Source organism: Alligator sinensis, unplaced genomic scaffold (genome assembly GCF_000455745.1).
Source record: "Alligator sinensis unplaced genomic scaffold, ASM45574v1 scaffold391_1, whole genome shotgun sequence".
In the NCBI taxonomy this organism is placed as follows: domain Eukaryota; kingdom Metazoa; phylum Chordata; order Crocodylia; family Alligatoridae; genus Alligator; species Alligator sinensis.
Window position 1 is genome coordinate 4,252,738 of NW_005841889.1, and position 23,025 is coordinate 4,275,762.

General features: G+C 38.9%; 1 protein-coding gene across 6 annotated transcripts in view; it reads left to right on the forward strand.

Annotated features, from left to right (window-relative positions):
• The window catches only part of PHF2 (PHD finger protein 2), a 175,433-nt gene that overhangs the window by 139,046 nt on the left and 13,362 nt on the right, over positions 1 to 23,025 (forward strand). For 2 of the 6 annotated variants that reach the window (XM_014517077.2, XM_014517079.2), the window contains exons 11-18: positions 2,595 to 2,684; positions 5,179 to 5,532; positions 6,528 to 6,647; positions 7,326 to 7,444; positions 7,660 to 7,841; positions 8,072 to 8,145; positions 10,662 to 10,819; positions 20,345 to 20,619. In XM_014517077.2, the coding sequence (XP_014372563.1) occupies positions 2,595 to 2,684; positions 5,179 to 5,532; positions 6,528 to 6,647; positions 7,326 to 7,444; positions 7,660 to 7,841; positions 8,072 to 8,145; positions 10,662 to 10,819; positions 20,345 to 20,619 (1,372 nt within the window). The remainder of the gene's footprint in view (positions 1 to 2,594; positions 2,685 to 5,178; positions 5,533 to 6,527; positions 6,648 to 7,325; positions 7,445 to 7,659; positions 7,842 to 8,071; positions 8,146 to 10,661; positions 10,820 to 20,344; positions 20,620 to 23,025) is intronic. The other 4 variants (XM_014517078.2, XM_006017999.3, XM_014517080.2 and 1 more) reach the window with 3 other exon arrangements.

The window sequence follows — 23,025 nt, forward strand, 5'->3', positions numbered from 1 at the left end:
TGGAAAAATAGGGCTGGAGGGGATCTTAGGAGGTCATTTAGTCCAGCCCCCACGCTCAAGGCAGGATCATCCCTGTCTAAACCGTTCCAGGCAAGCGTTTGCCTGACCTGCTCTTAAAAAATTCTAAGGATGGAGATTTCACTACCTCTCGAGGTAGCCTGTTCCAATGCTTGACCACCCTCATAGTGATTCTTCCTTATCTCCAAACTAATTTTCCTTTGCTGCAGTTTAAGAGTGTTACTCCTTGTCCATTCGCTGCACCCATAGAGAATAGTTTATCACCATCTTCTTTATAACTACCTTTCAGGTAATTGAAGACTGTTACACAGGAAAAACTTTAACAACTTACTTGGGGTAAATTCAGACCAGTGACAGCACTGCATCCCATTACCCACCCCTTGAACCATGCAGTTCCCAGCCAGCAACCTTTCTAAAGGGGAACCCTGGGTGAATGATCTGGTCAATCACTGTTTTCATTTAATTAGCTGGATTTCTTATTGTGTGCTTCTTTTTTTGGCTGGATACGATGATTCTGGTTACTGTCAGAAATATTTTGATATGGAAAAGACATCTCTTCACTTGGTATCATTTGGGCAGTTCTGCTACAGTCAGTGGTACTGTACTAATTTACACCAGCTTAGGATCTAGCATGATACCTTTAATTCCTATTCTAAAACAGTATTTGCCACACTATAGACTTGAGTGAGACAGAGGTAATGTGAGCATGTAGTACTCAGAGGCACTATGGAGATTTGGGCTGAAGTTAAAAATGTTTCCAAAGGGCCTTCTACAAAATTACCCTTCCTGAGGAACTGATGTTGTAACTATGCTAGTCTAGGAAATAAGTGAGAGGCAAGGATTTTGAACCTTTTCTAAAGAAGAATGCATTGCATTCAAAATCTTTCTAAGTCTATCCTAACCATTCAGTTGGTCCAATAAAAGATATCACCCACAAATAGCCTTGCCTTCCTGAGGAGGTTGTCACAACTGGTGGATGCTTCTTGGGGCAGGGGACTCCTCTGCTATCAGCTAGAAGGTCTGAGCACATCAGGGTGGTATCAGTAAAGATTAAATGGGATGTGGGCACATGTACATTTGGAACTGTTGTAGAAGCAGAACACTTCAAAAGGGCAGCAGCCCTTAGGTTCTAATTATTATGTCTGAAGGAGCTGAAAATAATACAAACATAGCAAAACTACTCCAAATTTAACCCTACTTCATGCTATATTTTACTAGCTTTTTGTGTTTTCCTACATTTGTGTCATTCTCAGCTTTTGTACTTGATAATTAGAACCTACCAGCTGTTCCCCTTTTGAAACATTCCCCTTTTGAAATGACTCCAAATGTACATGTGTCCACACCCTTAGAGGGATACAAATAAGAAAAGGAAATGGAGAGACAGCTTGTTGCTATTTCTAGCTCAAGTAAGCTTTTAAAAAAAATATTATTTTGTTAAATCCAAACTCAGAAAAGTAATAAGAATTGTAGTCAGAAATGGGCACTATCATCCACCTGTGCTGTTTTTTATATAGGTGTTATCATTAAAATTCTGTTATGAGCTATGTGTCATATTTCTTCAAAAGTTTCAGTTTCTGAATATTTCATAATGGGCTAATAAATGATTAATCAGTATTACAAGCATGCTACAAAAAGAGTAATATATTTTATAGGTGGTTATAGGCACATCAGTAAAAATGTTCCAGATGGTTTTAAGCTACATTTGCAAGTATCCTTTTGCATCTATAACAAATGATTAATAATTTATTAAAACATCAGTTAATAATTTATCTGTCCTTTATGAACTATTTAGTAACGGAACCAAATATATGATCATTTCATAATTGTTTACACACAGTATTGATATGCCTGCTAAATGTTTCTTAAGACTAGCTGCTGGATTTTCAAGCACATCATGGCATACCTGTAGAGTCGCAGTTTCAGAACTACGCTGTATGGATTTATAAATTTGGAATTTCAACATAGGCTTCTAGTTTTGGTAGAGCAAAAGCAACTGAGGACGGTTTTGCCATGTACGATCAGATCAGATAGATGTCTCACTTGGATTGATGAGGAGCCTGACTGTGATGTGCCTACAGCTAGAGAGAGCCACTTAAGGTTGAATTGAAAGTTTGGTTCTTGATGTCCTGCAGTCAGCGTCTTCTGGATTTTGTAGTAACTACATCATTGTGTTACGAAGAGCATATTGGTTTGGAAGTTCTCTCCTCTGTCACAATTCAGAAGCTCTTCTCACAATTAATTCACAATTAAGAAGCTCTTCTTAGATGGTCTTTTCCTGTTTACCTCAGTGAAGGAAACAAACTTAGCAAAGGAAAGCACAAAAACAGGAAAGCAAGGAGATATTACAGTTGCAAAATCACATGTTAATAACCGAAAAGAACTATTGATTTTGTAATTTTGTAATTGATTTTGGGCTAAAAACATTATTTGTTTTATCTGAAAAGAATTACCTAATGATGTTTGTGTTACTAGATTTGTGCACTTAGAAAAACATTGATGGGTCAGCTGACGAGTCTTTTCATAATTTGGAAATAATGTTATTTTCAAGTCATTATCAGACTTTTGTTCTGTTCTAGGCACTAGTAGACCATGAAGATGAACTCCCAGAGAATTTTAAACCAGCACAACTTATCAAGGACCTTGCCAAAGAAATAAGATTAAGTGAGGTTTGTGCTCTTTCCATAACATTAACTATATCATGCATTTTTCATAACGTGCCATAAAATGCAGGTTTATTGAAATAAATACTGCATTCCTATAAGAAACATGAATGTGAGATTTACAACAGGGTTGTTGTGAAGGCAGTCTCTCCCTTGTCTGCTCCTTTACTGTACTCCCTCCCTCTCTCAGTCCTCAGCCTTACCTCACAGCCACAACTCCTTTTCTCCTTCTCTTCCCACCTCCCCCCGCTCCTCCTTCCCTTTCTGTTAGCAAGCTGACTCCTGCCCACCAAAAAACTCCAATGTTCTCGTTGTATTGCAAGTTCTCTTCTGAGACAGGGATAGTGCCCATGCAGCACCTAGCACAATGGGTGCAATTCTCAGTTGGTTCTTAGGCACTACTAGCATGATTAATGTCATAATAATGATGTGGCATCTGGATCTATGGTTCCATGGCCCAAATATAAAGTATTCTCTTCACACATGATACTGATCATAGTTCTGCTTCAGACCAAGTAAGTGCTATATAGTCCTATATGTTTATGGATGGATGTACTATAACTCTGTTCAGTGTGTATGGGGACAGACATATACTTTTTATTTTATTTCTTTTCTTCTCTCAACCTGTGGCATTGACATTGGAATATATTTTCTTTTATGTATTTGATATAGCATATATGTATTTTTTCTGATTATCTGGATAGCAATTTAAAGAGAAAATACTTTCTTTTTAATTAGTCAAACACCATTCATTTTAATTGCTCATCTTTTTTTACTGCTCGTGTTACCTTGGGGTGTGAAACAAGATATAAAACTACTGCCTTCATCACATCTGAATTAATTTGAAATGTACTCTTTTATATCTGATTAACATTTTAAACAAAAGACTATTAAAATCATATGCATTTCCTTATGGGTTTTCTACAGAAAAAAAATCCAGAGCCAAATTGAGTAAATACAAGGGCTCTAATATTTAAAACATAGGTAATTAATATTTATTCTCAAGATACATAAACAACCTCTCTGTTTATGAAACTATGGCTCTTGTTTGACTATTTCTTTTTATGTGTAGGCGACTACCATTATATTAGGACATCAAAGGTAGTTTTACATACAAATGGTTATGATAGTGAGTACAATTATGTAGTCTGGACGGGGATAGCTTTGCATACGTCCTTGGGGTGGTGCAAAAGGTAGCTTTTTTAAAGGGACGTTTATAAAGCTATTTTTCCCCCCAAAAGGTTCCTTTTCCTTATAGATTGTTTATAAGGCCAAAGGGATGACTGTGAGCATTTGCCTGAGCTCATTCCTGGGCCCCTGCTACACATTACATATATTATGCAATTAACTGGTTAATCATGCAATAAATTTAGACCAGCCACACATGCAAAGTAATTATCACACAATAAAAATCACTATCCAGCTATCAAAAGAGCCAACAAGCTATAAAATTAGTGCTTGAAAATATGTAACAACTCCATAGCTAGTTTCTAAGCAGCTTTAACTTGAACATGTAGTGGGGCCTTTGGAGAACACTGTCCACTGAACTTCCTTGAATTAATTTTCAAAATTTCCAGTGATGAAGAATCTGCTACCACTTTTGTTTCTGTGGTTAATTGCCATCACTGTTAAAATAAATTGGGCTTATGTAGTTTTAGCTTTGAACTGTTCCTATTACCAGTGAGCATCAGTGAGGTCCCTGGTAAAGAGAAAAGCAGCTGCAAACTTTAGTCTGTGCAGGCTTTCAGTGACTCTGAGAGAGAGAGAGAGAGAGAGAGAGAGAGTGGGATTTTCAGAAGTGCTCAACAGTAGCTTAATTTCCCTTTTTTTGGAGTCCTTGGAAAAACTTTAATAGTGGCACAATTAAGACAGCACTCAGTTAAGGTGAGTATGTGCCACAGTCCACAGATTTAAGCTAGCTTGCTTGACTGCCAATAGCAGTGTTGCTGTGGTCGCATTATAGGCTTCAGCCACTAAGTACATACCCCTGCCGCAGCTACACAGCTTCCAGTATCTCAGCTGTCTGATTTGAAGCTAGTTCAGCTATATCTAAACATACAGCAAGCACATCTTGAGTACAGTGCAGACTGCCAACAGGGGTTTTATAGTGCCTTTTGAAATGGCTCCTTGTCTATGGATAACACTCCTAGACACTATCCTAATTTAAATAAGAACAGCAGTCCAGTAAACTATTGAGAATCCTGCCCAATGTGAGTTATGCTCATTACAGTCCAATATCACTTCTTTAAGTGTTCTGGCCACTCTGGCATCATGAATGACGGAAAGGGAGGATTTTAGGCAAGTAGAATGTAATTCCAGTACGTTGGAATGCCCTTACTTTCTTGCCCTGGGTACTTGCATACGTACCCAGTACCCCCACATATAAAAGAAAGATGTTTGAATTTTATTTCCTACAAGGAAAGAAAGAAGGGAAGAGGGTTCAGAAAAACTAACTGCATGAAAGTGGGGACTGAGTATGTTTCTTTGTGCCAAAATACAGAATGCCTCTAAAGCCAACAAAACAGAAGCGAGTGCCAATGTGAACGTAGAGGAAGTCTGTCCTGTGGAGAAAGAGGAAACACCATCTCCCATACAAGTAGCAACCCCTCCACCCCCCACAGAAAAAGTCCCTAAAAAAAAGACTCCAAAAAATGTGAAAACGCCCAAGCCACCCAAGGTGCCCAAGCCGCCCAAACACCCTAAGCCACCTAAAACTCCAAAGGTCAAAGGAGAAGGAAAGAAAAAAGGAAAGAAGGCAAAGGAAAGCCCACCACCGGCCATTCCAAATCTTGATCTGCTGGAGGCGCACACAAAAGAGGCTCTAACAAAGATTGAAACGCCAAAGAAGGGGAAGGTATGTCCAGGTGTTATGGCTATTCTCAGTTAATTTACCGGACCATGGATTAAAACATAACATATGTTCAGATGCCTCATGCTGGAGAAAGAAAACCACTTTGGGTGAAATCCTGGCTCCAGCAACATTAAATGGGAGCTCCGTAGTTGTACTGACTTCTTACCCATTTTAAATTAGATTAGACGGTTTTGCTTTTAATTCATGGCCTCTAAAAAAAAACCCCCAAAACCTCCCCTGCCCCCCATCCCAAAAAAGACCCCTTCTGATTAAATCTGACAAGTCGCTGCCATTTCCTTCCCAGAAGAAAGGTAAGGTGAAAATAACGAGCATTTTCTTTTACTGACCTTTGGTTCCCTGTAGTCTACGACGTTTTTAGCATTTTGACATGTGTATTACCTTATAAGTCATCATAGACCAGACAAATGGATTAATCCCACAAAGTCATCTTATTTTCAGGAAGATTGTTTCTTTAGAATGATTAAAATGATGAAGTATGAACGTATTTCATTTTTACCCAGTTAGTTGGTGCTATATTAAAGAAATGAAAAGAAAAAAAAAAGCTGAATGAAGTTGTGGCCTCAGTGAATTTTAGAGGGTGTTTTCAGAGTGGCCAGTATTTCACCCGCATCTAAGAAGCAATGGCATTAAAAGCAAATTGATTTGGTTCTATAAGAAGTAATATTAAGGCTTCTTAGCATGCTTATGCATTAGTTAGTGACTTGTATGAGTCTGTAAAACCCGTCAATAAAGCAGCAGGCAGGGAGATCAGCATATTTATACTGACCTTGGTAATCTATCAAGGAAAAATAAAATTAGTTTTGTCTCTAAAAGCATTATTTTTGATGGAATCTAGGCTTTTGTGATAAAAAGAATCAATGTCAGAAATATTTTACAAAATGTCTCACACTGCCAGATAATGCAAATATAAAGTAGAAGTGATGAAGACATGGCACAAACTCTGTTCAGTTTAAAAGAACCCACTGAATATTTTACAGGCTGCAAAGAACGTTTTAAATGTTCCTAATAAGGAAACTGTTAATAAACAAAACGAGGTGGAGAAATTTGAAATTCGAGAGCAGAATAAGACCAAAACAGAAGCCAAGTGGAAATATAAGGTAAGCTCTGTTGTAAACTTGTGTTGCATGGCAGCAGGAGGACAATAAAGGTAAAAAGTAGGAGTTGGAGAACAATGTACGTAAAAACAGAGCATAGCAGGAACAGTGTGCAAGTATAGGACCCAGTCTCCGCATAGCATCCCGGAAATTACTCATGCTTTATGTGAATGTAAATAAATGGAGTATCAGGTCCAAAATTACAGGTGCCAACAAAATGATTTTCAGTCAGAAAAATGATTGTAGACCTAGCTCTGTTCTCATTGATGTAATACTCAGGCCTCAATGAGAATGGGGCTGTTAAATATATGCTGATGTGTTCTCCTGAACAGGGAGGCTTTCCCAATTCAGTGGCCACATCCACACAAGATGCTGACTGCGCAGTAGCCTGAGAATACTGCGCAGTAGTGTTGCGTGGCAGAAACTGTGATGTGATGCTATTGCATGGTAAGGGTCACAAAGCCGTTTGGTGGCTTGTGCAGTCAGTGTCTCTTGTAGCCGTGGCCAGTGTGTAACTGAGGTGAGGAGCCGACTGTCTGTCTAGTCTAGTGTCTGTTATATCTGCATATGTATGTTCCATGGATCCTTATTATTTGATAATAAATACCACATTGTGATTAGAAGTCTGAAAACGTCATTAACTTATTAACTGAATGTTGTTGCTCCTTTCATGCTTTTCAGAACAGTAAACCTGATTCATTACTAAAAATGGAAGAGGAACACAAATTGGAAAAGACACCTTTATCAGGAAATAAGGACAATAAATTTACATTTTCTTTTGCTAACAAAAAACTGCTTGGGTGAGTAAAAATATGGCAATGTACATTGTATGAGGCATATGCCATACTGTTTGTCATCATTACACATACTTGAAATCCAGAGAATTACTCTGATGTGTAGTTACTGTAAAGTTTTTGTAAATCATTCATTTTGTAAATCATTCTACATTAATAAGAAATATGCTATGATTAGTACCTTTCTCTGTGTAAAATTGTGTTTATAACATTTTTCCAAGTAGGTCCAAGGGAGTCAAAACCCAGTTGAATACTACTGTGTTTGGGTCTCTCCAAAATTTCAAAGAAGATAAAACAAAACCTGTGCGTGATGAATATGAGTATGTGTCAGATGATGGTGAACTGAAAATTGATGAGTTTCCAATTAGAAGGAAGAAAAACACTACAAAAAGAGATTTGCCCTGTAAGAGTTTCTTCTATTTTGTCTGCATCTGTGTGATTAAATCTTATTTTTCAAAAATGCATTTAACATTATATTATGTTTCACAATAAAGATTGTGGCCTTCTTTATTTGCACTATCACATTTAAAACAAGTACAGTGGATTTAAACTTTATTCTACCTTACATGCTATACATGCTGTTTCTCTGGTAAATGAATGGTCAATCTCACCTGTAATTCTTTTTATTTTTAGTTTTATCAGATAAGAAAGAAACTCTACAACACACACCAATTAAAAAGCCAAAGGTGGAATCGGTATCATATAAGGTATTTTATTATTATTGTAGCTATCCCATCCTGTCTGAGTGACTTTATATTAATTGGGCACATCTACACGTCACCCTATGTCACTGTAGTGACACGGTGCATCACCGTATGGTGTGCTACAGTGATGTAGCAGTCACGTGAATCTACATGTGATCAGTAGCTACTTTGCTGTAGCAACGTGCTCCCCTGTTTTAACATGCCACTATGGCAAAATAGCAGTGACATCTAATTGTACACTGTGCACATGGCACAGTATGGGCAGTTATTGCGCGATGCTTTAGCACAGCAACATTGCCGTATGGTGATGTGTAGACACATCCATCGAGAAGTATATTGAGGACTTAATTATGTAAGGTGCCGAATGCCTATTTAAGTCCATGCTTAATTTCATGTATGCAGTAGGTCTTGTTGAAATTGTGCTTACATTTATGCCTTCATACATTGGGCCTTCACACAGCAAGAGTTTCATAAAAGGGGTTCAGTGTAAACGAGAATTCACCTCATAATTAGGTAAAGACTTGGCATTTCATTCACATCTATATAACTTCTTTCTAGTCTGCTAATTAGAGATGACTTGTCAGGTCTACTCTGGGTTGCATTCAAATATTCTGAGTTTCATAAGATCATAGAAAAGTAGGGCTGGAAGGGACTGTATGAAGTCATCTAGTCTAGCCTGCTGCTCAAGGCAGGAGTATCCCTGACTAAACCATCCCAACCAAGTCCCTGTCTCACCTGCTCTTGAAAATTGTCAGGGCTGGAGATTCCACAATTTCTCTAGGTAGCCTGTGCTAATGCTCACAGTTAGAACCTTTCTAACCCTTACAGTTAGAAAGGTCCTCCTGTCTCCAGTGTAAATTTCCCCAGCTGAAGCTTGAGGCTCCATTGCTCCTTGTCCTGTCCTCTGTGCTTATGGAAAAAAGGTCATCTCCATCCTCTGTAATTGTCCTTCAGGTATTTAAAGACTGTTGTGGCTTGACTTCATAAATTGTACTGACAGAATTGTATCCCTAGAACATTCTTTTCTGCTTCCTGTAGCCCAGTTCTCTTACCACATGGCACCTGTGGACGCTCGCTGACTTCCCTGTGGAGCATTGGACATCTGGTGTCCCATTAAGGATTGACACAGCCGTGCCAGAAGCTTGCTTAGTCACTCAGCTTTCCCACTGGACAATTAAAGAGCAGCACTAGTGGGCTCCAAACAATGTCCTTTCCATCTCTCCTTAGCCAGATGGTACCTACATATTAGGGGCTGGACATTGTGAACAATTAGAGCAGGATTTGGTTGGGAGGGAAGGAAAGAAAGAAGTGAAGGGGAAGCAGTAGTACAGGAACAGAACGTTGCCACTTTTCTTCTGCGGTGAAGTAAGTAAACATAAAAAATAAGGAAGACTGGAATTGAATGGCATGTAACAGCAAAGTAAGTAGGAGACTGGACATTAAGATTATTTTCCTTGTGTGAAGGATAGCGAGAGCGTTCTAACCCAGATAGTATTCTCCTGCTTTGTCCTGGGCTGTGTTTCTCGTGTGCTGTCATGGCCAGTGACTGTAAACACGCTCCCCCAGTCTCTCATTTTCTTTGAGCACTGGTTGCCATTAATCATTTTCCATATAGGACTTTGCAACACTTTCATTTCAAAGTAACTTTAACAGCTGATTAGCATTTGCTGGTGTATATTACAGGAAGCCAACAATACCATTATGTGGAAATTAAAGCCTTTATTTACTAGCATGTATGGGGAACCGCATTTCCTTGTTGTCTCACACCTGTAATACTCCTGATTTGGCAAGACACTGAAGCATATGTCTAACTTCAAACATTTGATTTCAGTGGGACTTGTCTAGTCTTCATTCAGGAAAGCTGTTTAACACATGAGTCTAATTCCCTCCTTTGGTGGGATAGCACTTAAGGATACACCTGAAGTTAAGTAAGCACTTAAACCTTTTTGCTGAATTTGGGACAATAAGCATGCAAGCTACACAGTCTGAAACACTGCAACAATGATGGTTCAAGGATATTTCAGGAGCTTCTCTTCCTTAGGTTATTGGGTAAAGCAGTGACTCAGCTGTGGGCAGTTGCTGCCATCTGATGCGTGCATGGTATGAAATGAGCTGATGGTCTCAGTGTAGTTAGTGGAGGACAGAAGTCCATAATACAGAACCAGTTAGCTATAACTGGGACCCATCCCTGGTGGTCTCAGTAGTGATGCCAAAGTTTGGGTGAACCTGGAAACTCTACACTTTTTTGGTCTGATGGGGATTCACTCAGAACCAGATTGGGATACATAGGCAAGTGACCAAAAGCCCATGTTGCTGTCTGGGCTGTTGATGAATAGGGAGCATCTGGCTCTGGGACTGCCTGGCACTCTTTCAGTAACATTAATATGACCCTGAAAACAAAACAACCTGTAGGGAGAACCTCTTTGCCCTAGGCCTTTTTGGGATGAAAAGAGCAGCAGCATGCTACAAAAACAGGCTGGTATCTTCTTTTGCTTTTCTGAGACTTCTTGATTTTGCAGAGTGATGACTCCTCTGATGAAGATTCACTTCACATTGACACAGAGGCAAAGCCAGGCCGCAACTCCAAAGTAAAGAAAGAGAGCGGAAGTTCTGCAGGAATTCTAGATCTGTTGCAGGCAAGCAAGGAGGTTGGGGGTTTGGAGTATAACACCAACAGGTAGGCACAAATGGCCCTCTCTCTCTTAAATCAACATAGTGTGTGTGTGTGTGTGTGTGTGTGTGTGTGTGTAACTAACAGGATTTTGCATTTCAGCAAACTCTTGTTTCTGTGATAAAAGAGACTTCTTCCTTGTCCTATGCCCTTGGGGTAAGAAGCTGGAAGTGGCATCCTAGTCCAGATGCCACCTCCTGCTTTGCTTTCTTGCCCCTGCCAACAGATTTCTTGCGCTCCCTCTCTCCTCCAGCTTCTGCTGCCTGTCCCCAGCCCTGGGGGAGTGCTGGAGCAGTGCAGCCCATGGAACTGAAGGAGCTCATGGCTGGAAAGCTCTGCAGGCCCCAGGGACCCAGCATGGGATCTCTGCTGGTGCAGGGCAGTGGGTGCTGATGCATGCAGTGGAGTGGGGTGGGGGATAGGGGAGCCATGTGGCAGGACCATGTCATGAGTTGCTGTAAGGGGCCTGTATGGTGAGGCATGTCCCAACACTGGGACTTGTGTGGTGCGGTGTGGGGAGGAGGAGGTGGCTTGTGTGGCAAGTTGGGACCTGTGCAGTGGTGGGAAGAGGGGTTCACATGGAGTATCAGTGGCCATGTAGTATAGGGGGCAGGGCTTGCATGACATGGTATGTGGCCCAAATGATATGAAGCCAGGGGTGCAAAGTCCATGTGATATGTAGCTGAGGGCATTAGAAATTGGCCAGCCCTGTTCTATAGGACAGCAGGCATAAAATGGAGACCCCTTGGGTCACCTTGGGGCCTGACTCGCCTACAGTTCTATGTATAGGCTTTAAGTGTGCTAAAATGAGAAATTTTTATGTAGAGTATCAATTTTGTTACCCAAAACTTTGGAGTCCTGGAAATAATGAGAACAAATCTTTTGCAGTGTAGGGCATAGCTGAAAACTGGAAACACTTCCTAGCAAATAGAAATGATTTAAAAATCAGTCACAAAATTGAGGCCAAACTGCAAACATTGGAGCTGTTTCGAACTGGGACATTAGCGTCAATTCACCTCTGTGGAAATGTAAGGGTTAAATGTCCAAAAACAACACAGGGAAAATCCAGTCTTAGCCATGATTCAGCAGGGTACTTAGCATATGTCTATTTCAAGCAAATGCAGTGTCTTTAGTGAAATTAATTAATGGAGGCTCCCTATGTACCTTTGAACAACTCACTCAATTTCTCTAGGCCTCATTTCCCCATCTATAAAATAAGGGTTATGATTGCTTGTCCTATCTTTTCTTTTCTCTTGTCAATTTTGGTGGTATGGTCTTCAGGACATGAACTGGCTATTATTATCGGAGCGACTAGAACGTATCTCTATAAGGTTTTGAGCTCAGTCGGCATTTCAGTGCTACTACAACACACATAACAATAGCAGAGGCATAAATGATGTCAGATATCAGAAATTTCTGATAGAATGTGTCAAAATTAGGAGTGCCAGGCAAATGAATCAGACAAGTCATGGGCTTCCCAGGAAAAGCCTTCAGGTGGTTATTCAGGCAACTAGGAATTTATGCCTGATTGAAGAATATATGATCTGGTTTTCTGTATGGGAAAATCCAGTAAGCTATTAACCCAGGCAGTTTCCTTTAGTAAACAGGATATGCTGGCACAGGGAAAGGAAACAAATCAGAACAGTTGGAATTCAAGGGGGCAAAAGGGTTCTAGTTACATAGAGATGCAGGATCCCTCCACATCTTGGCAATACAGCAGAAAAGATCTTTTCTGCCATTCAGTCAGAGCAGACCCATAATGTCACATTACCACTGTGAAACCTGTAGCTAAGGCTCTCCTTATTAGGCCTGTCTAAAGAGGTCACCCCAAAGTGCATACCAAACTACACTAACATCATTTCTGTTCCACCTTTTGTTAGAAGACCAATTTCATTAAGCCACCATTTTTGTCAGTTGTTAAAGCAGTGCTTAGGACAGGTTTCACTCTATTCATAATTCATATAGCTTATGGCACACAGTACTAGCAAGATTATCATAACATCTTACCAAGCACAAAAAACCTTCTCAAGCCTGACACATGGAGAAAATTGGCAAAGCCAGCTGTCACACTGGATTACTAGGAAACCATCCACCCAGAGCAGGGTCTGTTTTGCAGCCTCACCTCCCTCTCTAGTCCTTGTACCATGGTATGTGGACAGAGTCCATGACTGGGGTGGAAGTAGTCAAGCTGGACCCAAGACTCCTGGGAAGAGCTTGAATCTAGAGCACATGTATTGAAAGGTGATTTGTGATGTCACTGTTGCTCACTATCTCTTTCCACTGTGTGCTCCATTTTGCCTTGGCACAGAAAAGCTGCCATTTGTGGTTATGAAAGGAGTTTGGTAATGTGGAATGAACTCTTTACCTAGGAGCTTCCAGAGAGGAGGATATTATCTAGAGTAGACACTGGGAAACACTGGAAATTAAGCACAAAGTAGAGAATTCCAAACATGATCCTAATCCACAGTCAGTAGTGAATGTATGGAATGAGTTACTAAGTGAAATTACCAAAGCAAATTGTATCAGTGAGTTTAAAGGATAACTCATTTGCTTTGTGATGGGAAAGGGGATGGAAGTGGGCAAACATGGCAGGAGATCTAAAGATAAAGCTAAAAGAGGTAGACTTGTTGAGCTAACGGGCTTTTTGCCCTGGTGGAACTCATTTGGAAACTGATTAATTTGCTAATTGGATAGTTGTGTGGGATGAAATATTTGCCTTATTGGGTAATAAATGAACTGTTTACAGTACAGAAGAGCTCTCTCACAGATACATGATGCATGGATTATTTGAACTTTGGAACATTTTGCAGTGTTTCAGCAGATCTTTGTCAACTGACTTTTCCAAACTACATTACCCTCACATGTGCTGGACCAGACCCTGCTCTCCATCACATCAGTGCTACTTCATTTCCCATTATGGGTTAACACCACTGTTCTGTAGCAGAGGAGGATTTAAATTCTCTCATTTTTCTTCTCTTATCCCAGGCACTGGATCCAGTGCATTCATTGCCTTTGTGGTTTCAGAAATCAAAGTCCAAAGTGCAGTAATAACTCAACTCCACATGAATTACTACACTGTGTGTGGTAGTTTAGTGGGAATGTGTCGTATCAATTTTGGCTCTTGTATAAACAATCAGGTTTTGGCAGTATGTGCTGAGGCTTGATTGAGAAAATCTCTTGATAAATGAAATTACTATATTTCATTTCATAATTACTCTGGGCTGTTTTTAATGGAATATATTCATAAACAGCCATAACATACTTAAAAAAAATATGAAAGCAATGCAGTGCACAAACATGCTACAGTGCTCCATTATGCAAATATGGTTTTGTTTGTTTTTTCTACCATATATTAACAATTTCCATCTTTCTGTGGTTTAGTTCTACTACCCACAAGACAGCTAAAGGGGAAAACTGTTTTTGGATACTCAACATAACTTTACTTAGTCTAATTGGCCTCAGTCAGCCAATCCAGTGGGAGTCCTTCCGTTATCTTCGCTGAGGGTTGGATCATAAACTGGGCCACAACATGTGTCTACAGTAGCCTGGGCTAACTTTGAAATTGAAAATCTCTTCTTTAGTTTGACAATTCCCTCAAGTAGACCATTTAATGAGCTGTGATGTTACTGTATCAATGCTCTTTTGCCAAACTGAACATTTCCTTCGCGTATGGAGTATGCATTAGGTGAGCCAAATTTTACTAAATTTTACTGTGTCTTACAGATCAAGATTCTGTGTGAGCTGACAGTTTTCAGTGCAGTACTACTTTCGGTTGCTGAGATATAAGCAGCTGAAAATCACCAGATGCTTACTACCCAGTGAACAGTTATTGAAGTAAGCTAATCCCCCTCTGCTCCCAAGAGTGACAAGTTTCCAAGCACTAGCAAAGTATCTTTTAAAGGGGGAGAAAAAAAAAGTCCAGCTGAGGAAGTCACAAAAATGCTGTAGTCAAACTACTTGCAAAAATGTGAACTGAATCCATGAAAATTGCTAAACTGTCCTTTTCTCAATCCCTCCTTAAACATTCTTCTTTATTACAAGCAACACAAAAAATTGGCACGATTTGTTCAGTGACAAAGTAGCAACAGTCCAGTGATATTGCTAAATGCCATAATGCTGCATAGTTTAACTACCCTTTTAAAAGACCCCATTCAAAATAACCACCCAGTCCTGGGGCCAGCAGAGTTGTCTGCAAGCTACTTTGTTCCTGCTATACTTTCATTTTAAAGGTCTTTTTGTTCATGATTTTAACTAACAGAAAGTTTACTTTTATAAATGTTTTTTTTAATCATCTCTAAAGCTATAGAAAGAGGATATGGCTTTACAAAGCTTAATAATTGTTTCCTGTTTCTTATTCTACATTTTTTCTGGCTTAGAAAACAGAACCAGAATGACTGTAATACAAATCTGTAAGTGCATGGCCTAATGAGAAACACTTTGCCTTATATATAACTGTCTGTGTCTTTAAGAGGTTTTTACACACACGTTCAGTTTGTGGTTTGACTTTCAGAACCACTGTTTTTGATCAATTCCACAATTTATTTGTTAAAGCTTGTGTTGCTGTAGGCAGTTCCTCTCTAATTTTCCCATTTAGTGGTCAGTTTTTGATGGTCTGTTTCCACTGTTTTGAGGGTCTGGTGTTTGAGAAAACTGTTGAATAAAATGTGAAGAAAACATGTTAATTTCTCAGAGATGGTGTAGAATATGCATGCACTGGAGAGAAGGTTAAAGCATTTGGCATGGTAATGAGAGGATTAAAGTGTTACTTCACCAAATAAATGTCTTGATGTTCCTTTTCACTGATTCACTGCTGGCTAAAATGGGATTAGCTCATTTTCAGGCTTATTTATGAATATGACTAGTTTCTAGAAACTTACTGAATGTGTTGTGTGTTACTATATCCAGAATCTAAAATGATTTAAAGTAGATGAAGTTAGCACTGAATAAGAGAATGTGACATACTGTTGCTAATTTCCCCAGGAAATGTTGTGTGTTAGTGGTTTCTGTTGCAGGCTGCTTCAAAATATATTTGCCAGTGGTTTTTGCATTTTAGTTTTTTCCTGAGCTCTGAAGTGTTGACTTGAGTCTACAGTAACTGCCTTTTCAGAAACTTCCGTTTTCTGAAGAGTCAGGGTTTGTTCTGCATTCTCGGGAGCATGTTTTTCTTTTCTTATTTAATCATTGTGCTGTGTGGAACACGTCATATTTTTAGCCTGCTTATTTTCTATGGTTTTTATGTAGTCTTTGACAGCAGCCAGTGTTCTAGTAGTACGACTGCCGTTGTAAACAGTTGCAAAATAAATAGAATGAAAGGCTAATTCTACATACAATATTTAAATAGTTAGTCTCCATTTTCATAAGTGTTCATGCACATAGGACAATAATGGTTAAGCTGAGTCGCACATGTGACCTTACTAGGACTTTCACATGGATCCAAGGTCACATATAGTCTTTTCCTGTAGAGCGGTCCAATTTTACTACATGCAAGGTTTTTTCTTAGAATTATGTTTTGTTTAAAGGTAACCTGCAAAAAGAAAAAAAAAAAGATTTTTAGCTTTATTTTGCTTCTTTATCATGTCAAGAGAAAGCCCTTAAGGGTTTCTAGGGTTGCTGTGTTTCAGATTTTATGGATTTTGCCCTGCATGTTGTTTGTATGGACATCCAGGACTTGTCAGCCCCGGAAGATTCGGTTGTGACTAGAAAACTGATGATATTATAACATCACAGTCCTGGTCAGAGTCTTTAAATGTTGTTGCTGTTCTTGCTACTGTTTAACTGTACAGACTAATGAACATTTTAGAAAAAAAGGCACCTTCATCAAAGATTCATCACAACTATCCCTTCGAATAAGGCACAGGAACTAACAATAAATGAGCTCGTAATTTAAAAAAAAGTTTTATAAAAACCTTCTTGCCTGTCTTCATATATCATTTAAAAATAAGCAGAAAGGTGAAAGCCTTGCAGGTCACCTTACAGGCCATGCATACATATTAGGATGTCTAACTTTACTTGGCTCTTCAGTCCATCAGAGTGAAGCCTCCAGTAACAATGCAGAACTCTCATCATATTCCTGTGTTCCTCAACCTGTCTTTCCATTTTCCACGTATGCTATTCTTTGCCTTTGACAGGGTCAAATTAAAGCTCTGATTACTGCTTCTGTTTCCTGAGATCCTGCCTTTCTAACCAGAACACAAGGAAGAGGTGACAGGGTACCCAGCATACCAGAATACATAGCACTAACATTTGGACTTCTTTAGACCTTGCTATAAAATTCCTCCGATTTATGCCAGAAGAGATGATTTAGGATACTCTTTATATAAGCAGTTTCTGTTCCTCTCTTGGGGAGAGGGTCTGGTTCCTTTCTAACTAGATGGGCATAACTAGTTCCCTCTGCTGCTAGTAGAGGATTGTATATTAAGTAAGCCTGAAATTGTCACTGAAATTTACTTACAGATGTTTACTATAAGAGATTTCTGATCTAAAGTCAGAGGATTTCATCGCTTTTTTTCTGCAATCAAGCTTTACATTTTACTTTCTTTCTGAATGTTTTGTAGCTTCCAACTTGTTCTTATTTCATTTTTCTATAAAGCAGAGCTAACTGCCCTAGACACTATAGAATTTTGAAATAAAGCACCTACAAGGTGTTTTAGTTCCAAAGCGCGCCGCTGCCATTTTCTCAGCACTGACACACATATTGCAGCTTATACAAATGCGTGCATTGCAGCGTCAGGTGCTTTTCAAAGCATCCAGCGCTGCGATGCATACATGTGTAAAAATGCCCTTTGCTTCTAGGGAAGGATATAAAATGTATATCAGGGTAATCTCTTGTGTTAGAGGAGTAAACTGTGGGAACTGTCCTGAATATAATGAAGCTGTTGCTGCTCCATGGTTGGAAAGTGAGTGACTTTAAATATTTACACATGTGGATGAATGCTGGTATGTGACACCATCACACATTTTTTAAGAATTCTATGACCATTCTTCTGAGGTGCAAGGCACTTTCCAGAGAGCAAGTGCTCTCAAGTCCTAGTGAAGTCAGTGGGACATCTTGTAGGATGTCATGTCATACGCCTGTCTGTTGGTGCTGTTTTGGCTGATGGATGACACTCTATCTTGGATGGTATTTTTTTTCCATCCATACTGTTATCTCCAGAAATGCATTGAATCCATATTGACATAGCTGAGGTTAACAGAAAAGGTAATTTCTTGCCTGGAGACTGTTTCCTGTTGTCAGACCTACCACTTTCAGAGGACCTCCTGATGTAACAGACTCTCAACAGGCACTCTAAACTAAAAGCAGCCCTTCCTTCCTTCCTTCTCCTTTCCAGATGACTCTAACCTTAGTTCCTGGAGCAGAGGCTGGGATCTGGGGAAATTCTTTTTCAGTCTAAAGACTGCAGCCATTTCTAATTCCTTATTTTGGCTACTGTGAAGAACAGCAAGTGAAAATGAAGAATAACCTCTTAGGTCTGGCAGGCCTTCCCATAACTACCATTACAGGATTGTTCCAGACTGTTGTGACCTGTAGTGAAAATAGTCACTGCTGACTTCAGTGTCTTACTGAATATGTATGAGTTTTGGCTGAAGATTGAACCCATCAAATGCCTTTCTATTATGTTAGCTGGGTATTGTGATGCCTTTAACCATCTTGCTATAAAGTATACTTGGTAAGGTTCCTCAATGTCTCTTGTAAGTGGTGGTGATGAGCTTGCTTGAAAAGCAGCTTGAAAAAGTCTCACGTTGTTAAAACCCCCATTCCAGTGCAAGTATTTGAGAATAGGTTTTTAATCAAACACACAGCCAAAATACCTGAAATTTACCAGTTCCTCCATGATGGAAATTAGCATCAGGTCTTAAACTTCATCCCCCTTGCTTCCTAGAGTCCTGATCCAGCAGAACACATAAGAGCGCAGGCATATAATCACTGAATTGGTATCAAATTATAGGGATAGAAGCTGTTACAATGTAACTGTGACATCTGACCCCTCCTGTAGCCATGCAAGTGTGGTTAAACCATAGTAACTTTAACTGTTTAATCCAGGGTCAAATGTAGGTCAATTTTGCTAAATTACCTTATCACTACAGGACCATGTAGATATAATAGTTATTTTGTAACAGCTGTTACACCCTCCTCAGTGGCAGCTTCCCTCCCCTTTTAAAGTGGTTAAAAGGCATGATTGTGCATAGCCTTAAAAATGTGCATAATACTGAGGAGTGAAATCAACAGGACTTCTCACATACTTGCTGTTGAGCATATGCTTAACTATTACTGGCTTAAGATCTAGGAACTCACAAGATGGGGCCAATATTTATGTAGTAAAAAAATACCATGTTGAACATCGATAATTAATGGTTTCTGCTGCTAAAGAAGAGCCAAGATGTCTACACAAACCTTGCAATTCAGAAGCCACACACTATGTTCTAGTTCAATATCAGTTTTGAAGATAAGGTGTAGTCCTCAAAACATAGAAGAGAATGTTGTCCATCATGGTCATAAGGATGCATCTGCATAATCCTCTTATTCTTGCTACATACTTTAATCCTGCACTTGTGATCCACAGGATTTAGCAGTGGTTGAGATTTTTGTGTGATAGCTGTGTATTAGATTTTTGGAATGCTGTTGTAATTTAGTTGTTTGATTAGATGGACTCAGATGCTTGGTTACCTGTGTTTGATGCAGTGGTAGTGAATGAAAAATGTGTCCGCACCAATAACAGATACAGATAGTTTTTTGTCACTCTGGCTTGAGACTAAGAGGAAAACTTTCACAAGTGCTTACATAACTTGGGCTCCTAAGTCACTTTTAGAAATGAGACTTGGGCTCCTAAATCATTGAAGCACATTTGAAAATTTTACCCTTAACCATTTTGTTGCCCTAGTCTGCTCTATCTAAAGGTGAGGAAATAAAACTAGGTGCAAATAGGTGAGTTGTGTTGAATCTAGCAAACACTCAAAGCCTGTAGTGTGTACCTGAAGGCCAAGTGATCAGAAAGCTGGTACTGATCACCATGCTTTCAAGGCAGCGCAAAATAAGAGCAGAGAGCTTATTGAAGAACATAATAGTAATGGCGCTATTTTGCTTTTCATTCTGTGGTGGAGCTATTTTGTGGTGGAGCCTGGTCCACTCAGTCCAAAACTAAATACAACACAGCTGATAGTTCTTTTCTAAAAAGAGTACTGGGGAATTACCAATTGATAAAAATGTTCTAGGCTCATCACTATATTTTGTTCAGGGGAATCACATGGCTGCTCTTTACATCCAGTGGTGATGGAATTTGTGAAGAGGGATATTATTTATATAATTACATTTTGGAAGATTTCCTTATTTTCATCTCAGTCTCAAATCTCTGTTTGGCTATCAAACTTTCTGTGCTTGATTATATCATTGGTATACCACAGTCCTAGGCAGTGGTGAGAGCATTAATCAGAAAAAATCAATTCTGTGTGTATTTACAGTGAAAGTAATAAAATGTTACATGTTTTTTTTCCTAATTAGCTGAAAGCTTTTTATTTGTTAATGTTTTCCCTCAGTCAGCCACCTGCATCTCCTAGCACACAGGAAGCCATCCAGGGAATGTTATCAATGGCAAATCTCCAGTCTTCAGACTCCTGCCTGCAAACTTCGTGGAATACCAACCAAGCTAAAAATAACTCTATCTCAACCCAGAACTCCAAAAAAACTGGGAGCAGTAACAACAAAAATGCAGGCAAGAGGTTACTAAAGAAAAGCACAAAAAATAGCATTGATATTGAAGATTATGATGACCAGGACCATTTAGATGCTTGTTTTAAAGATTCTGATTACGGTAAGAGACAGCAAAGTGATCTTATGTCTGCAGTCTTGGTCCTGAAGTGATTTATGCATGTGCTTAATTAATTATACACTTGTAGTTATTCACACTGAAATCAACAAGACTACTTAGCAACTAAGCTAAGTGTCCACTAACTGATAAGTAAAAGTCCATATGACTGGGAAAGCCTATATTGCTAGATTTGATTAGGTAGACTAGGTAAGATTAACTAGGGAGAGTAGGTTAGGTAGGCAAGATAAAAAGATTGAAAAGAGGAATTAGATGAATAAGAAAAAATGGACCAGATTAACCATATGAAACATAGGAGCGTGGGCAAGCAGATGTTTGATATTTGATTCTTATTAAGCTAAAATAATTATATAACATGGCAAATATATTTTAAGAAGCTTAGGAATACAATTAAACCATAATAATTAGACAGCTATTAAATCATACAAACGAGAGGAGTCACCTGTGTCACTATCTTAATTTTTTTACTTTATACTATGTACAGATTTTATGCAGCCTAACATAAAACATAATGCTGATAAGGGAGTGCTATTCAATAAAGTAAATAAAAAGCAGAAAAAATGGGTACAAGGGTGCCATATGTTTTTATGCATATGTTTTAGGCATGTATATCAACTTCAGTCTCGAAGAGAACTTTTAAATAATGTAAAAAGGTGGGAAAGTGGAATAAGTAAAAATGCTAAGATTGATAGAAAAATAAAACCATAACGTCATGTAGTGCTCAAGAAGTGAATACAGTTGTTTAGCAACTTCATAAGAATGTTACTTTAAAAGGTTGCTGCTGGCTGGTTTAAAAACATAATTTCTGTCTGGAAGTACTCTGTGCTTTCACCATTTGATACATGTAAAGTTTAAATTGAAAAGTTATGAAGTTTAATGAAAACAAGCCATTTTCATTTTGAAAATATTGTATATACGTGTTCAAAAGAATTCAAGTGCATGTTGCTCGTTTGCAGTTACAGCACCTATAGGCATATCAGTCAAGATAAATTACATTAAAAATCTTGTGAAAGTATAATTTACAGACACGATCTCCATGTGACAATGTGAAAGTGGATAGGGCTATATTTTAAACACTAACATTCTTGTTAATTATATATTTACGCTACTATTTAATGGGTTTTCTTTGTTGTAAGTGAGCTTCGTTTACAAAGACTCCATTTGTACTGCATCTGGCGAACAGATTTTCAGTTCAGTGGCTGAGTTATGTTTACGTTGAAACCATATACTGCCTTAACAAACAGAAACTGAAATAAAAATTAAATGCACATTTAAAAAAATCGATCAGGTAATCTCAGGACTGGATAAAATTTGATACTATACAGAACTGGATAAAACTCAGTTTTGTTATTATGTACCCAAAGGACTATAAAATATACAGAGAGAACAATTTGGATGGCAAGTGGCCACTTTTCATATTTTGAAATGCAAAGAAAACCATTCTCTACAGTTTCCATGAATACCATCATCTCTCTCCACCCAGCATCCATTTATGTCTTACCAAAGATAGATTTGTAGAAGCACTGGAAAGATGCAATGCTCTCCAAGCTAATAATGAGCACTTAAAATCATATGCCCTCTTCTTCCCCGCCTCATGTGAAGTGAGCCAATTATAATTATTATTCCCCGTCTACTGAAGGAAAAATGAAGAACCAGAAGCTTAAATAATGTGCCTAAAGCCACCCAGGATGGGAATGGTCATGCAAGAATTAGTACTCCAAAATTCCAAGTTTCCGTTGCGTCCGGTTCAGTAGGCCTTGCTGCCTTGGAATGCAGCACAACTGGGCTTGTCTGAGCTAATTCTGAATTTAGCAGAACTCAAACAAAATGTAAGAGAGAGAGCATTTTTATAGTTTTTCACACTCCATGACCAGTTAAGCCAGATGCGAACCAGGATTTTCTTCTTCAGTGTTACTATAAGTCTGATTTTCAAGCTAGTTTAATGAATAATTAAAAGACACCAATAAAATGCATTGGTGGGGCTCCAAGACCAGGTCTTTTGATTTAACATGCCACTGCCAGGAATAGGCCATTTCTCACCTCAAAAGCATCTGCAAACTTAGGCCAGTATCACTTCCTTGCTTACACTATGATCATGTCTTCAAGCATTTTTCCATAACCAGGAAAGCGAGTTTACTTTTTTTTTTAATGATAGCTGAGATTTTGCTATGCTCTTTATGCTTGGGACTTGACAGTCCCCTAAAGTGATCCAGCCTTGTTTTTCCTTTTGCTCCTTGTTCTGGTGTCTGCTGCTTTTTCTATATCAGGTTCCATGTTGAGTAACACTCTGCAACCCCCTGATCATAAAAGAGTGTCATAGATGAGAGGAAGAGAGAGAATCTCTCTAGTTTGGCTTTTAAATGAGGCCCATTCATTGTTTAAAAGCAGACG